This window comes from Protobothrops mucrosquamatus, unplaced genomic scaffold, assembly GCF_001527695.2.
Source record: "Protobothrops mucrosquamatus isolate PMUCROS unplaced genomic scaffold, P.Mucros_1.0 scaffold948, whole genome shotgun sequence".
NCBI classification, from domain to species: Eukaryota; Metazoa; Chordata; class Lepidosauria; order Squamata; family Viperidae; genus Protobothrops; species Protobothrops mucrosquamatus.
The window spans coordinates 472,301-496,007 of NW_015387194.1; the positions used below are offsets into that span (position 1 = coordinate 472,301).

The following is a 23,707-nucleotide window of genomic DNA, read 5'->3' on the forward strand; positions in this document are numbered from 1 at the left end:
TGCATAAATATTAAAACTGCTAAGTACATTAATAATTTACAGTATCTACAAATTTGATCCCTAAGGTTGCACTAGAAAGCAATGAACAGCCATGCAGAATACATAAAACATTACGTTCACTGGAAGGCATTTTAAAAAATATTTTAGAATTCCATTTAAAATTCATGAAGCATTTCCAGGAATATAGATATTACTTCCCATATTTTACTGTATGTTTAACCCATCAGGGAATAAGGTGGTTCTGGACTGGAAAAAAATCAAAGTAATCATAACCTCACATAATCTACTGCAATGTACTTAAGCCAAATAAACAATAGCATGCTTGGTGTCATAATTCCCTTTCCTTATCCAATGAAATTGAAAGGAAATCTTTCAAAACCTTTCAGTTGTTTTTTCTAAACTGTACTATGACACTTTGCTCAAATATAGGGAAAAACATTCCTATATGCCAGGGCAGCAGGAATAACATCAGATATTGAATGTCTTAAGAATGTTCTCTTTCATTCTCATTATGAAACATATTACTTGGCATTAAAAGTACAAACTTCATAATTTATGAAAACGATGATTTCTTGGAAAAACACTACAGAATAATATATTTTTCAGATATGGTACAGTATTAAAGAAATTGTTATAATAAATTTTGTGAGTCAGTACAGTCATAAATTCATGTTTGATTCAAGTAAAAGAAATAAAAGGTAATTATTTTCTATTGAAAGCACTTAGAAAATTGCACAACCTGACCTGTACTGTATACTAAAGATTCCAGGGTTCTGAAAGTGGCATGATTTCCTTAGTTTTCACTGACTTGTACTGATCTACACTATTAATCTGTTTATAGACATACCTTCCTAAAAACATTGCTGAACCCTACTGTATAGCAATTACTAGTGACTCATGTGCGTGTACAACTCAGCAGGCATATGAGAGGTGTTGAGGAAAGCACTGTAAAGTATTATGTGATTAATTATTATAAGGAATGGTAAGGAAAAGTATTAATAAGCTAGGCTGTTTGGTTGGGACTTTATTCTATGTATGTATTTTCTCCCATTTGGGGAAAGAAGTAGGATATCACACATCTGTTTAATTCTTGATTCCAATGCTTGGCATTTAAAGTCCTCAAAAAACAGATGTTATTAAGAAAAGTGTATTGTTTCACACTTTATTTGACAGAGATTAAAAATAGTTTAGATATATTTTATTTAAATTCACTGAGAATACTTAAAAAAATGCCTCCAAATAGCTATAAACTGAATAAACAGTTTTTACTTAACCAAATATAAAGTGTGTGAATGTGTATATTTTCAGAAAGTGCTAAAATTCCTTGTAATGTTTTTGTTCATTTTGTGAAAGTGTTCTAGAAATGTTCACATTTCCTTTCCTTTGCAATCTGTTCCTGTGGAAAAAAATAGTGTCATACAGTTCAAGGAGATAAAATTTGGCTATAGCATCGGAAAAAGAACAACCATCGGTCTCCCCTTTCTATATATTATAAATCCAAAATGTATTAGATAAGTATATTCTATGCCTTATTGATCCCAAAGGGTTTAATGTAGTTAAATACATTTTCTGTCAAAGTTTCTAAAATGCAAGAGAGAATTTTGTTTTAAAAAATGCAAGTTCAAATGAATAACTAGCAAAACTATAACCAAGTTCCTAAGGCCAATATTGTATTCTCAAATACTTCCAAATAACCCAGTCTGAGGGTAATCACTTGTAAACAGCCACAATCTGGTAGCCACCTGCAGATTATTTCATAGAAGACTTATTCTGCATAGTAAGCCATTGACTTCACTGTCCTCTCTATGTCCTCCCTTCACCTCCTCCCTGGCTCCCCACCATTATAGTTACATAATTCTGTAGAACTTCATGAATAGGGTTGACACATTTTGGTAAATATTTATAGTGTAAAAATCCATAAACAAGAAGGAAAAAGTTTGTTTTTATTTTTTTAAAAAACATTGCGTCATTCAAATTTTCCAGGGGAAAACTAGTTTTTAAGGGCAAATAATATCTTTAAAATACTCCATTATGAAATATTAATATATAAATTATTAATATCAATATATAAATTACTAAAATATTTATATTTTAATAAGTAGCTGCTTAATTAATTCATGACCAAATTGGTAGGTTTTTTTAAAAACAAAAACCAGAAAATTGCTCCTGCTGAGATTCAGACTTTATCTCTCATTTATCTCTATTAATGGCAATGGACAAAAAACCTGCATTCTTTTAACGACTTAGGCTTAAATTTATAGGATTAAGTATATCTGATAAGGAAACTTAATTTCAGTAATGTTCTCAGTTGTAATTTTTCTTCTATTCCACAAAGTGGTGGTGATTTCCTTTTCTATACAAAGATCAACAAAATAGTTATCATTGCTCTTTATTCTTTAATTGAAAAAAACTGTCATTTAAACAGGGACAGAGTAATATTCTTATCTTCCAATAATTCCCTTTCTGAAGCATCAGCATTCAACGTGACAAATTTGGTAATCTGGTGGCTGAGAGCACTAAAAAAAAGCAATGCCACATATAATTTAATAAAGAATAGTAAAGAAATAGCTGTAGTAAAACTAATGAGTCAATTCAACTGGATGGTTAATCCAGCTAAAACAGCAAGAAATTAACTCCCTATTGTATCTGAACATGAAACTTTTAGATCAGAGGTCCCCAACCTTTTGGGCACCAGGGACTGGTTCTATGGAGAGAGGTTTTTCCATGGACCGGAGAATGCGTGGTTTTGTGTGGGGCTTTGCTTGTTTATGTGGATCGGTTGTTGGCATGCCGCAGCCCAGTACTGGTCCACGGACAGGGGGTTGGGGAGCCGTTTTAGATAACTCTGAATTCACAAGTCACCCTGAAGCCAAATAATTACCATCAGGCTCTAGGAAGGCAACAATCTGAAACTGGTGACCACATCTAGCTTAGTATGATTCAAGATCTGCCTGCACAAAAAGTATGATGGGGATGGACTTTACCTCAGATTTTATGGCAGGGGTCCTCAATCCCCAGGCTGTGGCCGGGGCCTGTTCAAAACTGGGCCACACAGCAGCTGGCCAGCACGTGCACATGCACTGCTCAACTTGTGTGGGCAATGGGCTGGAACGCACACATGCAGCTCAACTTGCATACGCCTGTTTTCCTCTGCCCCCTACCGTGCTGCCAAGCTGTAAAAGTTGGGCACTGCTGCCTTATGGATATGCTTATGGTGGCATAAAACATAATCATTTAAAGAAGCAACCTGCCCTAATTTCTTTCTAAGTAGTGCCACTGCTGATTTAAACATTAGTCTCTTGGCAGTCTTCAATATTGCATTAACAAAGAATAAATTTCCTAACTATGAATGCTAGAAAATGGGAGTTCCTGTATCTGTCAACCGTCCCAGTTCTTGTTATTCAAGACTGAGAGGGGAGGAGGGAAAAAAAGCATGACAAGATGGCTAAGGGAGTTCAGAAGAATCCTGTTGTTTATGCTAAAATTTGCCCCTTTTTTCATATTTATGATGTCCCTCAGCTTACTCACCCTTTTCTCAAATATTCCCTCTGCTTTCCTTGTTAAGCAAGTTCTGGCTTCTGATGAATTAACAAAGGTTTCAGAATAGCTAGTGCAGGGGTAGGCAACTTTGGCTCTTTTATGACTCGTACTTCAACTCTCATAGCTGGCTCAGGAATTGTGGGAGTTGAAGTCCACAAGTCATAAAAGAGCCAAGGTTGCCTACCCCTGAGCTAGTGAATGTTACTTCTGTAACAATCTGAAATCAATTACTGAAATGTCTATGTTTGTCCAGACAAATCTACAACTCGCCTCTAGAAGTTGTGGATGCTCCAACACTGCAAGTTTTAAAGAAGAGATTGGACAGCCATTTGTCTGAAATGGTATACGGCAGTGATGGCGAACCTTTTAGAGACTGAGTGCCCAAACTGCAACCCAAAACCCACTTATGTATCGTCGAGTGCCGGGTGGGTATGGCCCATTGGCTGGGTGTGGCCCATTGGCTGGGTGTGGCTGCAGTGGTAACGAAAGACTGGGTGGGACTAAACAGTTCAATCAATTCCAACTTTGCAAGATCTTTTTTTTTCCCGTGAGAAGTTGAAATCGACTGAACCTTTTTTTTTTTTGCACACGTCGGCGGAGGCCTAAAGCGAAAAGGTTTTATAAAACCCAGCTGAAGGCCTAGGACTGGGACGACGGCGCCCGTGCCCACAGAGAAGGCTCTGAGTGCCGCCTCTGGCACCCGTGCCATAGGTTCGCCACCACTGGTATACGGTCTCCTGCCTGAGCAGGAGGTTGGATTAGAAGACCTCCAAGGTCCCTTCCAATTCTGTTACATTCTATTAAACTATGTTAAACTTCAAAAACAATATAACCACACAGTGGGAATGAGTCATTTAAGTCGCTGAATCAGCTAGCTAAATTGACATAAAGTATTTTCTTTCACTTGGCAAATTTTATTCTCTTCAACATCTGGACTTTCTCAGGTTCTACCAATTCTTAGCCCTTCTTTTAATTTAGCTATTTTTCTTAAATATAGTTTTCATACTTATATGTGGGAATATTTTAGGCATAGGCTTGTTTCTTGTGAAATGTGATAGCGCTGACATATTGAAACAGGCAAGTAAAGTTTAAGAGTGAAAATAATCTTACCTAATATGAAGGCCACAACGTAATTTGAAATCTGCCCCATGCCAACTATAAGAAAAAGCACTGTGAACATTTCCCAGCTGGTTGAGAAGATCTGAAGGAAGCTGAAACCTGTCTGCACACCCATGGTTGCAAATAGAATAGCTTTTCTGCCAAACCTTTTGGGGAAAAGAAGAACAAGCAAGCCAAAAAATATATAAATTAAATCAGAATATAATTATTGTTTGCTTTTAGGAAGAGCAAATAGGTCCACCCAATCTCCCCTTTATTTTTCAGTAGACAGTAGATTTCAAAGAAATATAGGTACATTATCATGTGAACAGATTTAGCAACAGAACTTTCAATGTTATCTATGCCTGTATTACTCAAACTTAGTTTAGAGGTTATTCTACTCCATTCTCCATTGTTACCTGGATCAAACACAAAAGGATATAGCGGGAAAGGGGAATTTTTCTAACCAAATAAAGGGAAAAACTAATCCAAATTGAAAACAATCTGTAGTTAGAATCTCAGGCACTCTGAATCCAGTTGCTAAGTTGCTCTTAATATGAATCTAGTAATGGCAGATTGACATGCAAATTTAAATGGTAATCTACCCATTGTGTTCACCAAACCAAATAAAAAATAAAAACCAAACATGTTAACACAAATTTAACAACCAAATATTTTTGGATGACTACAAAAAATACAGATGAAACTTAAGAGTAGCAAAATGCTCAGTTAGTAGTATTATGTAAACATTAACTTAAAAAAAAAACTGGCTTGCCTTTCTCAGTAATATATTGAGATGAACACATGGTGGCAGTATACGGTATTACCTTCACTATACATATGACTGATTTTTGTTTATGGAGACTTCAATCATCCAGCATTTCCAACTGTCAGCTAATCTAACCTTCAGAAATATTGCACTGGAACTCCCATCTCCATATTAGATGGGAATGGTGAAAGCTGTAGTCCATCACTTCTGATAGGTTAGAGAAGACTGTTCTGTGCTAGGCAGTCTTACAATGGACTGGTTGGAACTTAGAAATAAATAGCGTATGATACTCTACTTGGTTTGTATTAGAATTGCACAAAACTGATTCCCTAAAGGGAAAACTATTACATTGAAATAAATGCACTAAAGTCCCAGAGGAGAACAGTTTTTTAAAAAAGAAAATGTGCAACAGGGGAAAGGTTAAGCATATATTTCTTATTTAGTTATCTGTCCCAAACCAGTATTCCAAGATTAATCTTCAATCAGAAATGTTTAGTGTTTTTTTTATTCTCACAGCTTTCCTATAAAAAGTGACAAGCAGATTGTGAAAAACTTCTGACAATGGCCTACAGCAATCTCTTTTATTTGAACTTAATTGCTAGTACTAATATTGAAATTCATGCATATCTCATACAGGTGTACAAATATGTCACACTTATAGATGTGTAGAATGCAACTAGTTTATGAAGATAAATATATAGCTCGGTTGTCTACTAACATATATTCCCATGAATGTTTGATTTCAGTTCATATTTTCAAAGTTGGAATTAACCATCAAGTTAAGCATGATTCTGAATCCTCTTAAGAGCATTACAAAAATATGTTTAAAACCCACACACACCCATAGGCTATTTTTAAATATGTGTACTTTACTTGTCTGAGAGTTGTCCAGATATAAAAGATCCAAGCAGCACACCCACAAAGAACAAAGATGTAGTTAGAGGAGCTTTCCAATCATTGTCACATACGAGATTCCACTGTAAGAAAACAAAACAAAGCAAACTTAATGTCATTTTGCAATGATTTAAACTATTTAATAAGTACAATAGTGGAGTATGAATTGGCAGTAGAAAGCTAGGAAAAATAATGAAAAATTGTTATTGAACAAATAGAGATCATTCTGAACAGATAAACAATTTGATGTATTGCTGCATATAATTAGCATCTAAATGTTTTTTTAAAATTAGTTCCTTATTAAAAATGTATTGCCTGTTTTGCATCTGTGAAGATGAAATCAATATTCCAGGAATCTGGGCCAAATGTATTTCAATACAAGTAGAGTAAACAGAGAAATTCTGACCCACAGATTTTAGTCCCACAGAGCTTGGATTACAACCTTGCATGAATCTTGTTTGCAGAATACAAACATACAGTTGGAAATATCAACCAGAGGTCAAATCACTTGGAGCAAAGTGGAAAATATCTACTCCTTTCTATGTTGGGTAAATATCCTGCTTGGATATTCTACCTACGATATTTTCCATAGATGCAACAAAAAGTACTACAGGAGGAAAAGTATGGGTTTGTTTCCAGTTTCCACAACCTCCCAGATTATGGATTTAAGATTAAAATTAAAAAGAAGCCAGAAATGTAATCAGAATAAATATATATACTATCATTCTACTGCAGTCTATATCTGATCTCAAGATGGACGATATCAACCAAAGGCAAAGAAAGGGAAGGGCCTTGCATATTAATTCTCATGTAAAATTGTTTAAAATAATAATTTGTTAATCCATCTGACCTCCCTTATACTACTTGGAGAACCCTGCATAGTTTGAGAGTTGGAGTACCTATGTGTAAAACCAATGCACTCAAGTGGAGGCTCTTAGTAGATAACAATATGCTGTCTGAATGTGGAGACCCAGAGCCCAGCTCATCTGCTGATATGTTGGCTTCTATCAGAAACCTATATCGATAATCTTTGCCCAATGACAAAACCAGGAAGGTGGTTTTAGAAGTTTAAAGTTTGACCTAGACTCAGAAGAAGAATCCATCTGTGCTAGACAATCAGGTAGAGATCCAAGTCTTACAGATGAATTTCATATTCATGTTCTACAAAACTAACAGAGCTATTTATGAAGAAAGATTGTGCAGGGCAGTAAGTGTTAAGTAGTCTCTGTCTCTCCTAACAAGTCTCTCCTTAAGTTGAAATCAATTCAGGAGACTGGATGAAAACTTCCTGCCTTTGGGAGGATGGGGATAGATTTCCAAACCTAAAAACATATAGCCAAAAAAAAAAAAATCAAATCAAGATGAAAACAATTAAGGGACCAGAAAACGGGGGGGGGGGGGGGAAAAAANAGTACAAATGAGAAGCAGACTGGACAGTGATAAACATTTTAAAAGCCAACAACAGGAAATTAAAAGCAGTGTTGTCTGGAACAAGTCTTTAGTGTTTTCTAAAAATATTTAGAGAGGGAGCATAGCAGAAATGGAATCCTACAATCATGGGCAAGCCACTTATCGGCAGGCTGTTATGAAAAGGATCAGAGGATGTGATCATTCTCATCTTACGTGTTGGGTGGGTTCATATCAGAAGACCTGCCTTTAAAATAATCTAATGCTTAGTCCTTTAGGATATTTAAGGTTAACATTAGCCCTTTAAACTGGGTTCAGTAATTATCATCTGGGTTCAGATCTTATACTCACACATACATTATTTCTTTCCAAGGTGTCTGAATGATACCTTTTTTTTTCTACAGAGACATTACGTAAATCCAGAATCCATATAGCTAATATTTTCAGTATGCAGTTGATTTTATCCACCAAGATGAAAAAACTACCTGCATACATAAGGTTAATCTCTCTCTTCCAAGCAGTTAGTTCACATTCTCGGGTGAATATTATAAAAGAAACTACCACAGAATGAGTACTAGATGCCCTGTTAAAAATCCCTTCTCAAAGTTTTAAAAGGATATTATATGAGCTTCTACAAAAAGTAATCAGTGCAGGTGGACAGTTTGTTATGAATTATATTTTCTATCTGTAAGATGCTTCATTCTCAAGAGATGGTGGGGACAAAAAAGTAGGAGTTAGGACAAAACAATTTCTATTTGCTGAGTTAGTCCTTTGTTTAAAAAACCCAGCACAACCTGTACATAGCAGATGGCTTCTAGGTAGGAGTCAGTGTATTGTGTCAGCATCATAGCATCTCCTATAGGCCCCACCCTCCTCTTATACAGGCATCAAGACATTCCATGCATTCATCCAAAGTGTGGAGGTTGCATCACAAGACCACTTTCAACATTCTCAATAAAGCAACAATAGCTTGCAGGTAGCCCTGGCTGACAGCCATGTAGTTTGTTTTCACTTTTAAGGAGGCATAAACTTTGACTATATAGGAAAGTATTATATTTAAATATTAACAATATAAAATCATTCCTCTTCTATTTCTTACAGTAATTAAAGACACACCCAGACTTTCGAATCAACTCCTAACTTTCTATCAGATTATCAAGTGTCTGGCTAGAAGAGATGTGTGTCACCATCTAAAATGAGTGCATGCCTGAATCATCATATATTGTACTTTTAAAATGTTTCCCTTAGTCATAAGGCTAATTTGTCCCATACAAGCAGTATTTTTCACATATATTTCTCAGAAAACAAACAGTACATTAAGCAACATTAATCTGAAAATCAAACAAGGCTACTTGATCATTGTAATTCTTTCATTTTAAAGAGTGAAAGTTTTAAATAAACAGCTGACCAAATAATTGAAGTTGGCATATATTGTCAAGGATGAATGGAAAATTCTATTAAATGCTGAGTTTGACACATCCAAACTTCTACCTTAAAATTATAAAAGTACATTAAAAGTATTACTGGACTGTGTGAAATCTACATAGATGGTGCATTTTCAGTGGGCAAACATGATCCTTTTTTCAAATCTTCTACCTGAATGCAACCCAACAGAAATTTGGTCAGCCTGAAAGAGAAATTAAAAAATCCTAGACATGAGTAAATGATAATGATACAACTAGCAATGAAAACTGATTATAAACATAGGCTTACAGTTGTTCAAATCTAAGTGGTATTATTAGCATCCTACTTTTTATTAATTCGCCCATCACCCAAAGCAATCCAAGGCCATTTATATGTCTATATCCATGCTCTTGCAGCCAGCAGGAAACAAAAAATATATAATCCATTGAACTAAAACACTTAATTATCACTGTTCTAGATCTGATTGTTGCCAAGATGAAGGCTGAAGTAAAAAACATGCAAAGCAAACAAGTGTCCACCCTGTTTTGCAGGTTATTTAGCCAGAATGATAACTTAAAATGAAGCTATTTAACATGTGGAGACACATGGAACATAGAATATATATTAATGGCCTTAGCAAGAGATTCAAGGGCAAGCCTTGGATAAATAAGTAACTTTCTTGCAGATATCAAGAAGTTCTAATTGCAACAAAGGTCAGATTTTACAGGGTCTAAGAATCTAGCTCTCTCCACGTTTCTGTCCTCGATTTATTCCTGAATTTCTTTCTCATACCTTATTGACTTTACAGTACCAACTGCTTGCTACCCGGTTCACGGTGGCACCTCTGTTATGTCTACCAAATAATACTGTCTGTCTCAGAATCCTTATTCCTTCCCTTGCCAGCTAAAAGCGGCGTTGTTCTTACCTGAACGCCTTTTCTCAGCAGAGTGGTGTAGAGTCCACAGGATGAGTCCACAGGATGGGTTATTAATGCAATCCTGCTTAGCAGAGAACTAAGGTAAGAAAAAAACTCTAGCCACGCCTCCCTCTGGGTGTTCCTTCCCCAGTTTTTGGCACAGGTCGAGGCGCAAAATGCAGACGCAAAGCTCCAAATAAGAGAAAAGAGGAAAGAAGCAAAATAACACATGTCTAGACAAGAAATAACAGGGGGGGATGTGGACTCTACACCACTCTGCTGAGAAAAGGCGTTCAGGTAAGAACAACGCCGCTTTCTCCAGCAGATGGTGGTGTAGAGTCCACAGGATGGGACATACCAAAGCNGCTCATGTCCCTGAAGGGAGGGAGTCTAGGCATGTTCAACAGAGGGAGCGACTACTTGCTGCAGTACCCGTCTCCCAAAGGCCGCATCTGCCGCAGCAAAGCGGTCTATCTTATAATGTTTGATGAAGGAAGAAGGGGACGACCACGTCGCCGCCCTGCAAACCTCCTCAAGCGAGGCCTGAGTGGACCAGGCCGCCGATACCGCGGCACTGCGCGTAGAATGAGCAGTGACCTGAGAAGGCACCGGAAGTGACTGGGAAGAGTACGCCTTGGTAATACAGGCCCTGATCCAACGACCAATGGTGGAAGAGGACACCTTCTTCCCCAGGGTAGAAGGATGGAAGGAGACAAATAGGGCTTCCGATTTGCGGAAAGCCGAGGTACGGCTGAGGTAGTGACGCAGGGCCCTGTGCACATCCAATGTGTGCCACCCCTTCTCCAGACGGTGAGAAGGATTGGGACAGAAATTTGGCAAGACCAGTTCCTGAGATCGGTGAAACCCAGTGTTGATCTTGGGTATAAATGTTGGGTCCAATCTGAGGACCACCCTGTCCTCATGGAACATACAGAGATCCTTCCTAACCGATAGAGCGGCCAGCTCAGAGATCCTCCTGGCCGATGTAATGGCCACTAAAAAGGCGACCTTCAATGTAAGAAAATGTAAAGAACATGAACCTAAAGGTTCAAATGGAGAAGAGGTCAACGCCCGAAGCACAAAGGGCAAATCCCAGGACGGGTAACGATGAGACGTAGGAGGACCCGTATTTGCAGCCCCCTTGAGGAAGGTACTAATTGCTGGATGGTGAGCCAGGGATCCCTGATACTCACAAGAGAGGACAGTTGACAGGGCCGCCACCTGTCTACGTAAGGTGCTGACCGATAACCCTCTATTAAGGCCTTCCAGTAAGTATTCCAATATGTTTGGAACAGTGACGGAAAGGGGAGATAGGCCCCTTGAGTTGCACCAAGAGCAGAAATTTCTCCAGGTGACATCGTAAATCCTATTGGTGGAAGGTCTTCTAGAGGCCTGGATTACAGATATCACCCCTGAGGAATATGATAACTTAGCTAGACCCTCCCGCTCAAGTGCCAGACGGCTAATTGGAGCCACTGAGGGTCCGGGTGTTTGAGGTTCCCCTGACTCAGGGCTACTCGGTCCGGAGGGATTCTCCACGGAGGAGAAAGCGAGAGATCCACCAGATCCGCAAACCACGGATGACGTGGCCAGAACGGGGCGATCAGTATTACCTCCGCTTGTTCCTGTAGGAGCTTGCGAATGGTCGCCGGGAGCAGAGGGAGAGGAGGAAAGGCATAGAGAACGCCCCTGGGCCAGGGACTCTGTAGGGCATCCGTCCCTTCCGCCCCTTCCGATCTGAACCTGGAAAAGAACCTTGGGATCTGTGTGTTTGCCGGGGAAGCAAAGAGGTCTAGGACTGGTTGCCCGAACCTGAGTGCTGCCTCCCTGAACAGGAATGGATCTAGCTTCCATTCCGAGTGGTCTATGGTGGCTCTGCTCAGGGAGTCCGCTTGTAAGTTGTTCACCCCCGAGATGTGATCTGCTCGGATGGATTTCAGGTTGGTTTCCGCCCAGAGACCCAATGCCATGGCCTCCTGCATGAGAGGCCAAGAGTGGGTCCCTCCCTGTTTGTTTATGTGCGCTTTTGCTGTGATGTTGTCCGTCAGGACTAGAATGTGTTTCCCTTTTACCAGGGGAGAGAATTCCCGGAGAGCCAGGTGAACTGCTCTCAGTTCTAACCAGTTTATATTGTGGGTCAGATCCGACCGTGACCATCGACCTTGGGCAAGGTGATTGTGGATATGAGCCCCCCAGCCGAAAAGGCTGGCGTCTGTGGTCAGGGTGATCCTGGACGGCTCCTTGAAGAATGTACCCCTGGAAATGGCGGAAGAAGTCTACCAGATTAGGGATACCAGCGTCTGGTGTGGAACCCTGACCCTTGAATTTGATGCACTGAGGTTGTGTCTCTGATATGGAAGAAGGAACCACTGGAGACTCCGGGAATGAAGTCTGGCCCATGGCACGATGCCTAGGCAGGATACCATCTTCCCTAGGAGTTGTGAGAGACGCACCAGGGGTACCCACTTGTCCTTGCGGACCTGGAGTGCCAATGTCCGGATGCTGACTTGACGCTCCGGAGAAAGATAAACCTCGCAGAGGTCTGAGTCTATTAAGGCTCCTAGATGTATAAGCCGCTTTGTAGGGACCGTGTGGCTCTTTCCATAATTTACGGAAAACCCGTGATCTTGAAGAGTCCGCAGGGTAATCTGTAGGTCCGACTCTGCCGAGTGAAGGGACCTGGACAATACGAGTATGTCATCCAGGTAGCACTGGACACGCACCGGCCTCATCCGTAGATGAGCCGCCACTACTGCCAGGACCTTCGTGAAGACCCGGGGGGCTGAGGACAGGCCAAAGGGAAGGGCCCGATACTGGTAGTGCCTGTGGGCGTAGGCAAACCTCAGGAACCTGCGGTGTTCTGGCAAGATTGGAATGTGGAGATAGGCCTCCGTCAGGTCGACGGAGAGGAAATCTCCCTTCCTGACGCTTGCCAAGATGGATTTTAGGGTCTGCATCTTGAATTTCTTGTAAACAAGAAATCGGTTGAGACCCTTCAAATCCAAAATGGCTCGCCAGCCCCCCGAGGCCTTTGGGACCACGAACAGTATCGAGTAAAACCCGGTCCCTACCTGATCTGAAGGGACTCTTTCTATGGCCCTGATGTCCAGCAGATGGGTGATCGCTGTTGTTACCAGGGAGGCCTTTGACCGATTTCTTGAGACCGGACACTGAATGAAACGGTCTGGAGGGTGCGACTGAAATTCTAGGGAGAGACCATGTCTTATGGTCTCTCTGACCCAGGCGTCTGTGGTGGTGCCCTCCCAGACGTCGCAAAATAGGGCCAGCCGACCCCCGATGGGACAGTCCCCCTCGGCGTCATTTGGAATGCCTAAAGGGTCGCCCTCCTGAGCCCCTGAAGGGACGCTTGGACTGGGACTGGCCCCTGGCTCCTCCACTCTGGCGGTCCTGCTGGCGGTCTTGCCTAGGAAGGTAGGACCGTGAGCCTCTGGGCCAATCCCAGGACTGCCCCCCCCGAAAGGGCTGTCTCCACTCCCAAGAGTCACCCGAGCGAAAGGATGACCTACGGTAGCCGGATTGAGGTCTCCTATCAAATTTCTTTGAAGGGTGGACCAAGATTTTACGCTTGTCCTTGCCCTCAGATACGTGAGGGTCAAGGACAGCACCAAACAGGGTCTTACCGCTGTACCTGGACGTAGAGAGGCGCCACTTCGATTTGAAGTCCGTGCGCCATTGTTTTAGCCAGAGGAGTCTTCGCGACGCCGTGGCAGCAATGGAACGAGCTGAACATTTGGCGGAGTGTAGAGAAGCATCAGCTACGTATTCCGACGCAGCTATTATCTTACCCAGATTCTGATGGGCTCTGACCTGGTCAGGTGAAATAAGCGTCTGAAGGTCCCGCAGCCACGATTGCAGCGCGGGCAAAGAAGGAGGACGAAGTGGCAGACCGTATTGCCCAGGCTGAAGATAGATGAGCCCTGCGGCCCAGGAATTCGAACTTCTTATCCTCCGCCTTTAAATACTGAGCCATGTCCCCTGGAATGGCGTTGTTAGAGAACAGAGAGGCCAGCGGAGCATCCACGGAAGGAACCTCTAAAAGGGATGCAAAGGAAGAAGACACGTTATACAATTTCCTATCCAAACCGCTAGGTGAAGGCGTGGAGGCAAGAGAAGCCCATTGGTTCTCCACCGTAGACCTGAATACGGAGGGGCATGGAATCTGCTGATCCTCCTTGACTTTTTCCAGTAACAAGGGGCTTGTTTCCTGTGCAGAGGAAGTAGAAGGTGCCTCCTCTTGAGCCGAGGTAAGTTTGACCGTGGCTATGGCCTTGGTGAGTATTGACCTGAAAATGGAAGGGTCGAAGAGGTCTGAGTGTATCCCTTGCTCTGGAACTGGCTCTTCATCCTCTGATAACATGAGCCCAGTTGACTCAATGTCAAAGGAATCGCCCTCCCCCACTTGTGAGGAGGTTTCTGAAACCTCAGAACGAGGGCCCAAATAATGTCCCTCCTGGGAAGGCGGTGCTGGCATGGGAGACGCCTGTGTCTGGTCCTGGCCTTGGCCTGCAAATGTCATGAACTGTTTAAATGCATGTTGCATAAAGGCCTGAAATTGGCTCTGGGACCACATCTCCGCGGGGTCCCCAGGACTGGCCCCAACTGCAGGTGGGGCATGCCTCATTGAAGTCTGTTGGGACAAAGAGGATAGGGGAGAGGAGGAACGATGAGGCCCAACCTGCTGGGTTTCCCCCCGAGGAGACAGAGGTGGCGGATCCTCCTGAGTAGGTTGAGATTCCAATGAAGGCGTGTCCACTGGGGGGGGGAAACCAATCCACCTCCAGTGGCCCTCAGTCTCTGAGCCTTAGAAAACTCACGTTCCAATGCAATGTGTCTCCTCGAGGCCTCTCGCTCGGCTGATTTAGACCCAACTTTTGTGACCAAATGCTTGGTCTTTGCTTTTTTCTTCCTACTCTCCCCTGCTGCTTCTTCTGATCTGCGCTTTGTATGCGCAGGGGAGACAGCGGTCTGAGTTGCCTGGGGCGAGGAACTGTCTGCCATTGCGCTCAGGGCACTTCTAGACAGTCGTACCCAGAGATGGGGGAAAGTAGGACGCAGATCACGCAGTCAGAGATGGAACACAAGGGATCCTCGCTCCGAACCGTCAGCAATGACCAGAACAGCCAGACAGTATTCTAAAACTGCCTGTACAGGCCCTGTGACAAAAGGTCACTGACTAATGCAGCAGGTGGGCAAAAAAACGAAAAGGCTTCACTCCTCTCCCTACAACCGGGCCCAAGGTAGAAACCTCAGGAGATCCCAGTCCAAATTTAGTTATAAATAAGTAAAGTGACTCACTGAATGCCTGAGTTGGTACTTTCTTCCCCCTGAACGGGCCTGCTCACAGGCCAAGGCACTCAGGCAGTACAGGCTCAAGAGAAAGTCACCACAGGTCTAAGCAACAGTAGTAATGTTCTGTTGTACCTTATTGTTTGTGTTCTATTGTATTTTAATGTTTTTTTTTGTTTTTTTTAATTCCTAAAACCTTAAACTATAAATATCCTTATACCTATTAATATATGTCCTTATAATAGTATGCTTATTTAAACTATTAATTATATTATTATTATTATTATTTTTATTTTTTTTTAAACTCTTATACCTAAGTATTAATATTATTACTCCTAATTTCAAAGTCTTAAATTGGTCAAAAATAAAAGGTATTATTTATTTCTGAGCAATGAAGTAGAAGAAGTAGGCCTGGGAATAATAGCGCCCGCCACGTGGACCTCCCAAAATGGCGGCCGCGGCGATCCTAGACTCGCCGGCCACCGGGGAGCTTAGAAACACGTGAGAAGAAGGGACGCTAAGATCCCCAGCAACTTCTCCCACCCCGGGCCCAGAAACTTGCTTTTAGATGCGCAGCGGCTGCTGCGAACGAACGGCGACGACGGAGTTCGCGATCACCGGGGACAAGCCGATCGAAGAGAGAGTCTCCTCCGGCGATCTCCCTGGGTGGGGCCTGCAAAGTCCCGCGCCGAAGGCACCGAGGGGCAGCAGGCACGACGATCCCTCTCCAAGAAGGAAGGGAACACACTTGCCTCAGGGAGGGCAGAAGAGACAGAGATTGAGATCCGAATGGAAAAAAACAGAAGAAAAAAAGTAAAAGGAGAAAAGAGGCTGTGAGGCCTAGTCTGGAGCCTTGCGGAGCAAAGAAAATACGTCTGCTAAGCTGAGAACTAAGGCAAAAACTGGGGAAGGCACACCCAGAGGGAGGCGTGGCTAGAGTTTTTTTCTTACCTTAGTTCTCTGCTAAGCAGGATTGCATTAATAACCCATCCTGTGGACTCATCCTGTGGACTCTACACCACCATCTGCTGGAGAAAGGCTTTATAACCCTTTGCATTCCCAAACTCATAACGCCACCAGGTGTCTGGCAGATTGAAATGGATCCCAGAATAAAATACCTTTTTACCACATTTTCATTAAGAAATGCAAGGGAGTTTAAAAATAGAACACAGTTCTTTCTATTGTGAACGCTGAAAGACTGCGAAGAGAAGGAAAACGTCTTTGATGCTTATGGATTTTAATTTAAGGATTAAATTTTATTTTGATTTAATTAAATTTGATTAAAAATATAGAACTTATTTCAAATGTACAAAATCATTATCCAGAGCCTCTGTTTTTAATGTATTCCTTTTAGACTTCCAGGGTAATATGGAGGTTCCTAAAATTATGGGCAGTGGGCAGCAATTCCATCTTTTCTTGTTCAATATACACAATTTGCACTGGTAAATACAATAATTAGAAAAATTGCTGGAACAAGATAAGAAAGTTACAAATGGAGATCAGCACTATCTTGTCCATTTATAAAATATTTCAGAAATTGTTTTTGTTCTTAAAAATATATATATTTTCCCCTCAAAAGCCAGATTCCTTAAAAGGGAATACAGAACACAAGAAAATGATGGGCTGTGTTAAAGCTAGGGGTGGATAAGCTTTCTCCAAAATTACAGCTATGATACACTTTCTTTTTCCATCTTACAAATCATATTGGTTTGAGGATTATTCAGTCTGCAAATAAGTTTAACTGTTGCCACATATTAGTAATACTCACTTACCCATGACTCCACAGAAAAAAATGTTTTAGAAAAAAAAAATCAACAAAGCACTTCTCTCCTTGGGTAAGGAACAGATTGTTTCTCTTTTGTCATGAATGAAGGATATGGTTGGGCCTTGCTAGTGAGGCTATGGGCTGCACAAACAGTGATAAAAGTAGCCTATTTATTTTTATTTTAAAGCCAGAGTGGTGAATTTATGGTGCTAAAGGGCCCCCCTTAAAAAAATCCAAAGGCCTCAGATTACGTGATGAGGATGACAATTTCTGAAGGTATTTAGATAATCCATATACAGTGTGTATTTGTGTGTGTGTGGGGGGAATTATTTGATCCCCTGCTGATTTTGTACACTGACAAAGAAATGATCAGTCTATAATTTTAATAGTAGGTTTATTTTAACAGTGAGAGACAGAATAACAACAAAAAATCCAGAAAAATGCATTTCAAAAAAGTTATAAATCGATTTGCATTTTAATGAGTGAAATAAATATTTGATCCCCTATCAATCAGCAAGATTTCTGGCTCCCAGACCAGAATAAAAGACCTGTATCTTTTATATAGGTAAAGAGCTGAGATTAGGAGCACTCCCTTTAAGAGAGTGCTCCTAATCTCAGCTTGTTACCTGTATAAAAGACACTTGGGAGCCAGAAATCTTGCAGACTGATAGGGGATCAAATACTTCTTTCACCCATTAAAATGCAAATCAATTTATAACTTTTTTGAAATGCGTTTTTCTGGATTTTTTTGTTGTTATTCTATTTCTGTTAAAATAAACCTACCATTAAAATTATAGATTGATCATTTTTTTGTCAGTGGGCAAATGTACAAAATCAACAAGGGATCAAATAATTTTTCCTCCCCACTGTATGAAACCTAGATGCCCCAGTGTTACCTTTTTTTCAACACATTGCAGCTGAATTTTTGTGACCTATTGACAAAATTTGGAGACCAAGGGAAGTGGCTGTTTAAAGACTGCAGAGAAACTAGGGATATACATAATACTTTGTGTTCCCAATAATGTTTGAATAAATGCCTCTGAGCACAAGTATCTACTGAAGGTGTGTGGACAATGTCAGCATAGAATTTATTTTTTAGATAGCAGAGGCTTCTATGGTTTTCATTTTTGCTATGAGTTTCATCAATTTTCAAACCACTCTGGTGTAGATAAAGATGTAAAAGGGGCTTGAGATTTGATATGTTATATAAGCCTTATTTAATTAATCCTGTATGAAAAAAACAAGGAAGCTGTCAGGCGCAAGGAACCAAAATGGCACTGTGATCTGATCAAAGAAGCTGATCACATTATTCTCAAACAGTGAAGTACCACAAATTAATTTCTCAACTACAAATATACGTGGCTCCTTCTGTAACACTATACTGTTTGCCTCTACTGAACTTTCCATCAAGGTCAGCCTATAAATAACATATCATAAATAAAAATAGCAATCCATTTAATGTCTTGAGATTATTGTTAAAACCATGTGGGACACCAATAATCGAACATGAATGAGATTTTATCAGTCTAACAATTATTATAAATTCTAAATACAAGTTCCTTTTCAGACTAAAGCCAAACTTTTCAAACAGGCATGACCCTTCCCTGCAGGAGGTAAGATATAGACCAGTGGTGGCGAACCTATGGCACGCGTTCCAGAGGCGACACTTGGTGCCCTCTCTATGGGCACACACACTGTCACCCCAGCCCCACCTCCTCCCATGGCCCCCTCCTCACCAGCAGCCCTCCGGAGGAGAGTTGCCCCTGGGCACGGCCCATGCAATGCTGCGCAGCCAAGGACATGGTAGCCGGGCAGCGGGGACAAGACTCGCCCTTGCACCCCATTGCACGGGCAGAGGGTGTGACCATCATGGCGCTGCTGGGCTGCCTGGGTGATCTGTGGTGGGCCGTGGAGGTGGTGGGTGATCTAGCGGGCACAGCGGAGCGGGGACAGGGGTGGCTTTGGGGCACTTGGTCTCTAAAAGGTTCGCCCTCACTGATATAGACCATAAGCATTTCAGAATGAGAAGTATGTCCATAGCTGGTCTCCCTTGCCAATAAATAGGAATACACAGTAGTACAAGTTCTCTCTTCCCTGGAAATGCCATCAAATCAGATCTGGTACACAACAAGATGGACCTAACTCAGGAACCAGCTCAGTGGGAAATTGTTAAGAAAGCTACTTAATTTCTTCCTTCTGGCTGGAGCTGTTAGCAAAGTTACATACTCTCTTCTAAACTTCACAGAGATCATTACACTATCTCACACAGTCAAAAAAGATTTTCCGTCCTATCTCTCATATTACGCAGAATTTCAGTTTGCTTCCAGGAATGGGTGGCCATAATATTACAAAACACCATTTTTTTTTACATTTCTACAGAATAGAAGAAGTGTAGATGGGAGCATTCCTATAAAAACAAACTCCACCCAACATTTGCTATCCTTTAACCTACATCTGCAGAGTTTTGCATGAACTTCATTCATTTTGCACCAAAGCATTTATATCATTAACAGCAAAGGAACTGATAGAGCTAGAGCAGTGGTGGCGAACCTATGGCACGCATGCCAGAGGTGGCACTCGGAGCCCTCTCTGTGGGCACGCGCGTTGTTGCCCCAGCCCCGCCTCCCCCCCACAACCCCCTCACCAGCAGCCTGCCCAGAGGAGAGGCTCTCCCAGGCACAGCCCATGCAGAGCAGAGCAGCCAAGCACATCCTGGCTCAATGACTATTGGTTCAGTGAATGTTTGAAGTTACAATGCCACTGAACAAATGGTATTTATGACTGATTCTCAAAGTTAGGGCCGTTTCAGCACTCCTTTGATCACATGATCAAAATTTGGGCACTTGGGTACCCATCTGCATTTACAACTGAGTGCATATGCTTCAATTTTGCCCTACCTGTCTTTTGATTGCCCTGTACCCCCACCATTCTTCTGCCCTTGCTGTCTTCTATCTCCCATTACTGAAGGGATGCACTGGCCTGTCCCTGGAGTAGCGCAGTTGGGCTGGGAGTTGCTGCTGTCAAGGTAGGGGAGAGTGCAAGATGCCCAGAACTCTGCTGCTCCTCCTCCCCCAACTGACCTCCATAAGAAGATGCTTCAGAAAGGCCACCAGCAACTTCAAGAAGGCCAGGCACAGCCTGGGAAGAAGGCCTTACATGGCATGGCTCATCAGCAGTGGAAAAAGACAGCCAAGGTCAGTTGGGCGGCAGAAGCTTCAGAGCACAGGGCTTTATCACCACATTGTTACAACAACAATTCTGGTCCCAGAATTTTTAAACAAGGACTATCTGTACAGTGAGCATAAGTGCAATCAACAAAGGATAATATACATACAGGGTTTCATAAAATAATATGCTGACACATTTCAGAAACCTATTTTATATACTTTTTCTTGAAAGAAACAGTGACTATTTTTTTTAGCTTATTACATTTCCTAGTGATTTAATACTTAACACAATAACAGTGGTGACAATAATTCCAACCAAACCAAATTGTTTTCAAAATCTGGCCCTTTAATAATTAGCACGTTTCAAAAAACATTTGCCTAAGTTTTACGTCAATAGCAAAGAGTGCATTTGTTATTTTAAAAGGAACTGTGGGAATCTAAAGTATAACATTTCTGTTAGTATAGTAATTAATCCAACTTTGTTTCTAAAGAGCCAACATGGCTAATGCAAATATAAATTCTTCCTTCTCTGATTGCCAACACTCCTTGAACAGTAATAACCTACTGCACACTGTTTTCCTGAACTTTCATAGGCTTTCGATAAAGTCTCTCGGTCAAGATTCTCGATTACCCATAACAGTTATGGAATAAGAGGAAAAAATCTCTTACATATCGCTAATTAATTCAAGAATAGAAAACATAAGGTAGGAATAGATATAAATAAAAATATAGGTTGCATCAATGGAGAACAACAGAAACAGTGGAATCACTTAGAGTCTACTGACTATATATTTTCATTTGTTCATAAATAATCTGAATTTGGATGAAAAATAGAGTAGCTCAATCTGTAAATCAGGCAGTTATAGTAAAAAAAATCTAAAATTACTCCTGTGTACATAGGAACTGAGCTGGTAGTAGTGAATTAAAGAAACTCTTTTCAATGGTTGGGTGTTTGGTATTTGGGGGTGAATAGCTCTGAGCGGTGAATAGTTCCAAACCAGTGTGTGGCTATTGTGAAAAGGCAACCTTAGGGATTGTTAGGAAATAAATCAGGAGGGGGGGGGGAAGCTGACAACAAAGAATTGTTTATAAAAATCTATGTTCTCAGAGCAATGGAAATGCTTTGGATAATTTTGGTCAGCACACCTTAGTTACAGTAGAACTTTAAACAAGGTAAATAAAAGGAAATCACAATTTAAACTAGAGTATTTCTCTCACGAGATTTTAAGGTTTGAGAATCTTTAGCTTGCGGGGCAAAAAATATAACGAAAAAGTAGATATAGCCCCATAAAAACAAATGGGGTGAAGAAAATGGAAAAGCCATTGTTTTGGTTATTCACATAATTAGAACCTAGAATCGTTCAATGAAACCATAGGAGATCTAGGACAGGAACTTTCTCTTCATATAGTATATACTTGAAATGCATCCATGATAACAAGACAAATGATAAGAATCACTTTCAAGTTAAGTGTATACTCACGCCCACTGGATCCTGCAGCAATATCATGTCTCGGAAACTGTTTTTAGTTTATGCTGCCTGTAGATTAATTGCAGATTTTACTAGTTACAGTTTTTACTATGGACTTATTATAGGGATGATGACTGTTATCTGTGTCCGGTATTACAATAGACTTAAGACTAACTGGTGATTTTCTTTATCGTGTTTGCTTGGAGGAAAGTAGAAGCCAGCAAAGAGGCAAATTGGCCAACAAACTGTGTATATGAGTTGCCATATAGAACATGGCTGTTACTGCAGAGACAATAAGCACCTCAATAGTAATTACTAAGAAACCTAGGTGAGAAGGGGCTACTACACTTATTTTCAATCTGTTGGCATCTGCCTGGACTCATAAGGTTGGGCTAGGCCTCTGGAATGATTCACATAACTATGTCCTTAATTGATTCTGTGATCTAAAGCCTGCAAATCTAGAACTTGAATTTGTCAATGCCACTAGTTTTTAATATAGTTTGCTCTGAAGAAATACAATCTCTCACCAAAATAAAACAAAAATTGAACAATTGAACAAAAAGTAGAGTACTTTTAACTTGCAGCTTGCTGGAGCAGGGTATGATGAATCACAGGAACCTGCCTGCTAGGAGACAGGGTTTCCACTGGTGTTGATGACATGTCAAACCCAGGGATCCCATTTAAAACTTGAGCTAATTTCCAAAATATTTTTTGTGGTACAGTAATAAGCCCCCAATTTAGATGCTTCTATGGTTGGTAAAAGAATTGAAGCTGCTCTATTGAAATGTATTATTTCTCCAAATATACCCATGGATAGCTAGTTTTCCCATACAGATGCAGGTAGCTATAAGTACACACAAATAATAATAATAATAATAATAATAATAATAATAATAATAATAATAATAATAATAATAATAATAATAATAATAATGATGATGATGATGATGATGATGATGATGATGATGATGATGATAAAGTTGGAAGGGACCTTGGAGGTCATCTAGTCCAACCCCCTGCTCAGGCAGGAAACCCTATACCAGTGGTTCTCAACCTGTGGGTCGGGACCCCATTTGGGGTCGATCGACCATTTCACGGGGGTCGCCAAGCAAGGCTGTCCGCCATTTTTTTTCCTGCCATTTTTTTGTCCGCCATTTTTTCCCCTTTTTTGGCGGGTGCCTTACCTCCCTTGGGCTGGGCCAGCTGATGGTCGGCCTGCTCCATCTCTGCCGCTTGCCAGCTACGCCTCGGCCGGCGCAGGGGGTGGAACCACGCATGCGTGGCGCTCCCGGGCAGGAAAAGTCCTCGACTTACGACTGGTTGGGTAGTCCTCGACTTACGACCGGTTTAGTCCTCGACTTACGACCGGTTTAGTCCTCGACTTACGACCGGTTGGGGTCACGGCATTAAAAAGGTTGAGAACCACTGCCCTATACCATTTCGGACAAATGGCTGTCCAGTTTCTTCTTAAAAACTTCCAGTGTTGGCGCATTCACCGCTTCTGGAGGCAGGTTGTTCCACTGGTTAATTGTTCTAACCGTTAGGAAGTTTCTCCTTAGTTCTAGGTTGCTTCTCTCTTTGGTTAGCTTCCACCCGTTGCTCCTTGTCCTGCCTTCAGGCGCTTTGGAAAATAGCTTGACTCCCTCTTCTTTGTGGCAGCCCCTGAGATATTGGAACACTGCTATCATGTCCCCCTCGTCCTTCTCTTTGTTAAACTAGACATACCCAATTCCAGCAACCGTTCCTTATATGTTTTAGCCTCCAGTCACCTAATCTTTGTTGCTCTTCTCTGTACTCTTTCTAGAGTCTCAACATCTTTTTTACATCCTGGTGACCAAAACTGGATGCAGTATTCCAAGTGTGGCCTTACCAAGGCATTGTAAAGTGGTATTAATACTTCACGTGATCTTGATTCTATCCCTCTGTTAATGCAGCCTAGCACTGTGTTGGCTTTTTTGGCAGCTGCAGCAC

The 23,707-nt window shown here is 41.3% G+C and overlaps 1 protein-coding gene across 1 annotated transcript in view; it reads right to left on the minus strand.

Moving 5' to 3' along the window:
- LOC107290658 (solute carrier family 22 member 4-like) overlaps positions 1-23,707 on the minus strand; it is a 62,979-nt gene that overhangs the window by 20,712 nt on the left and 18,560 nt on the right. Inside the window, exons 2-4 of the mRNA XM_015819562.1 lie at positions 9,184-9,195; positions 6,281-6,409; positions 4,651-4,805 (exon numbers count right to left, since the gene is read on the minus strand). Of these exons, the coding sequence (XP_015675048.1) occupies positions 4,651-4,805; positions 6,281-6,409; positions 9,184-9,195 (296 nt within the window). The remainder of the gene's footprint in view (positions 1-4,650; positions 4,806-6,280; positions 6,410-9,183; positions 9,196-23,707) is intronic.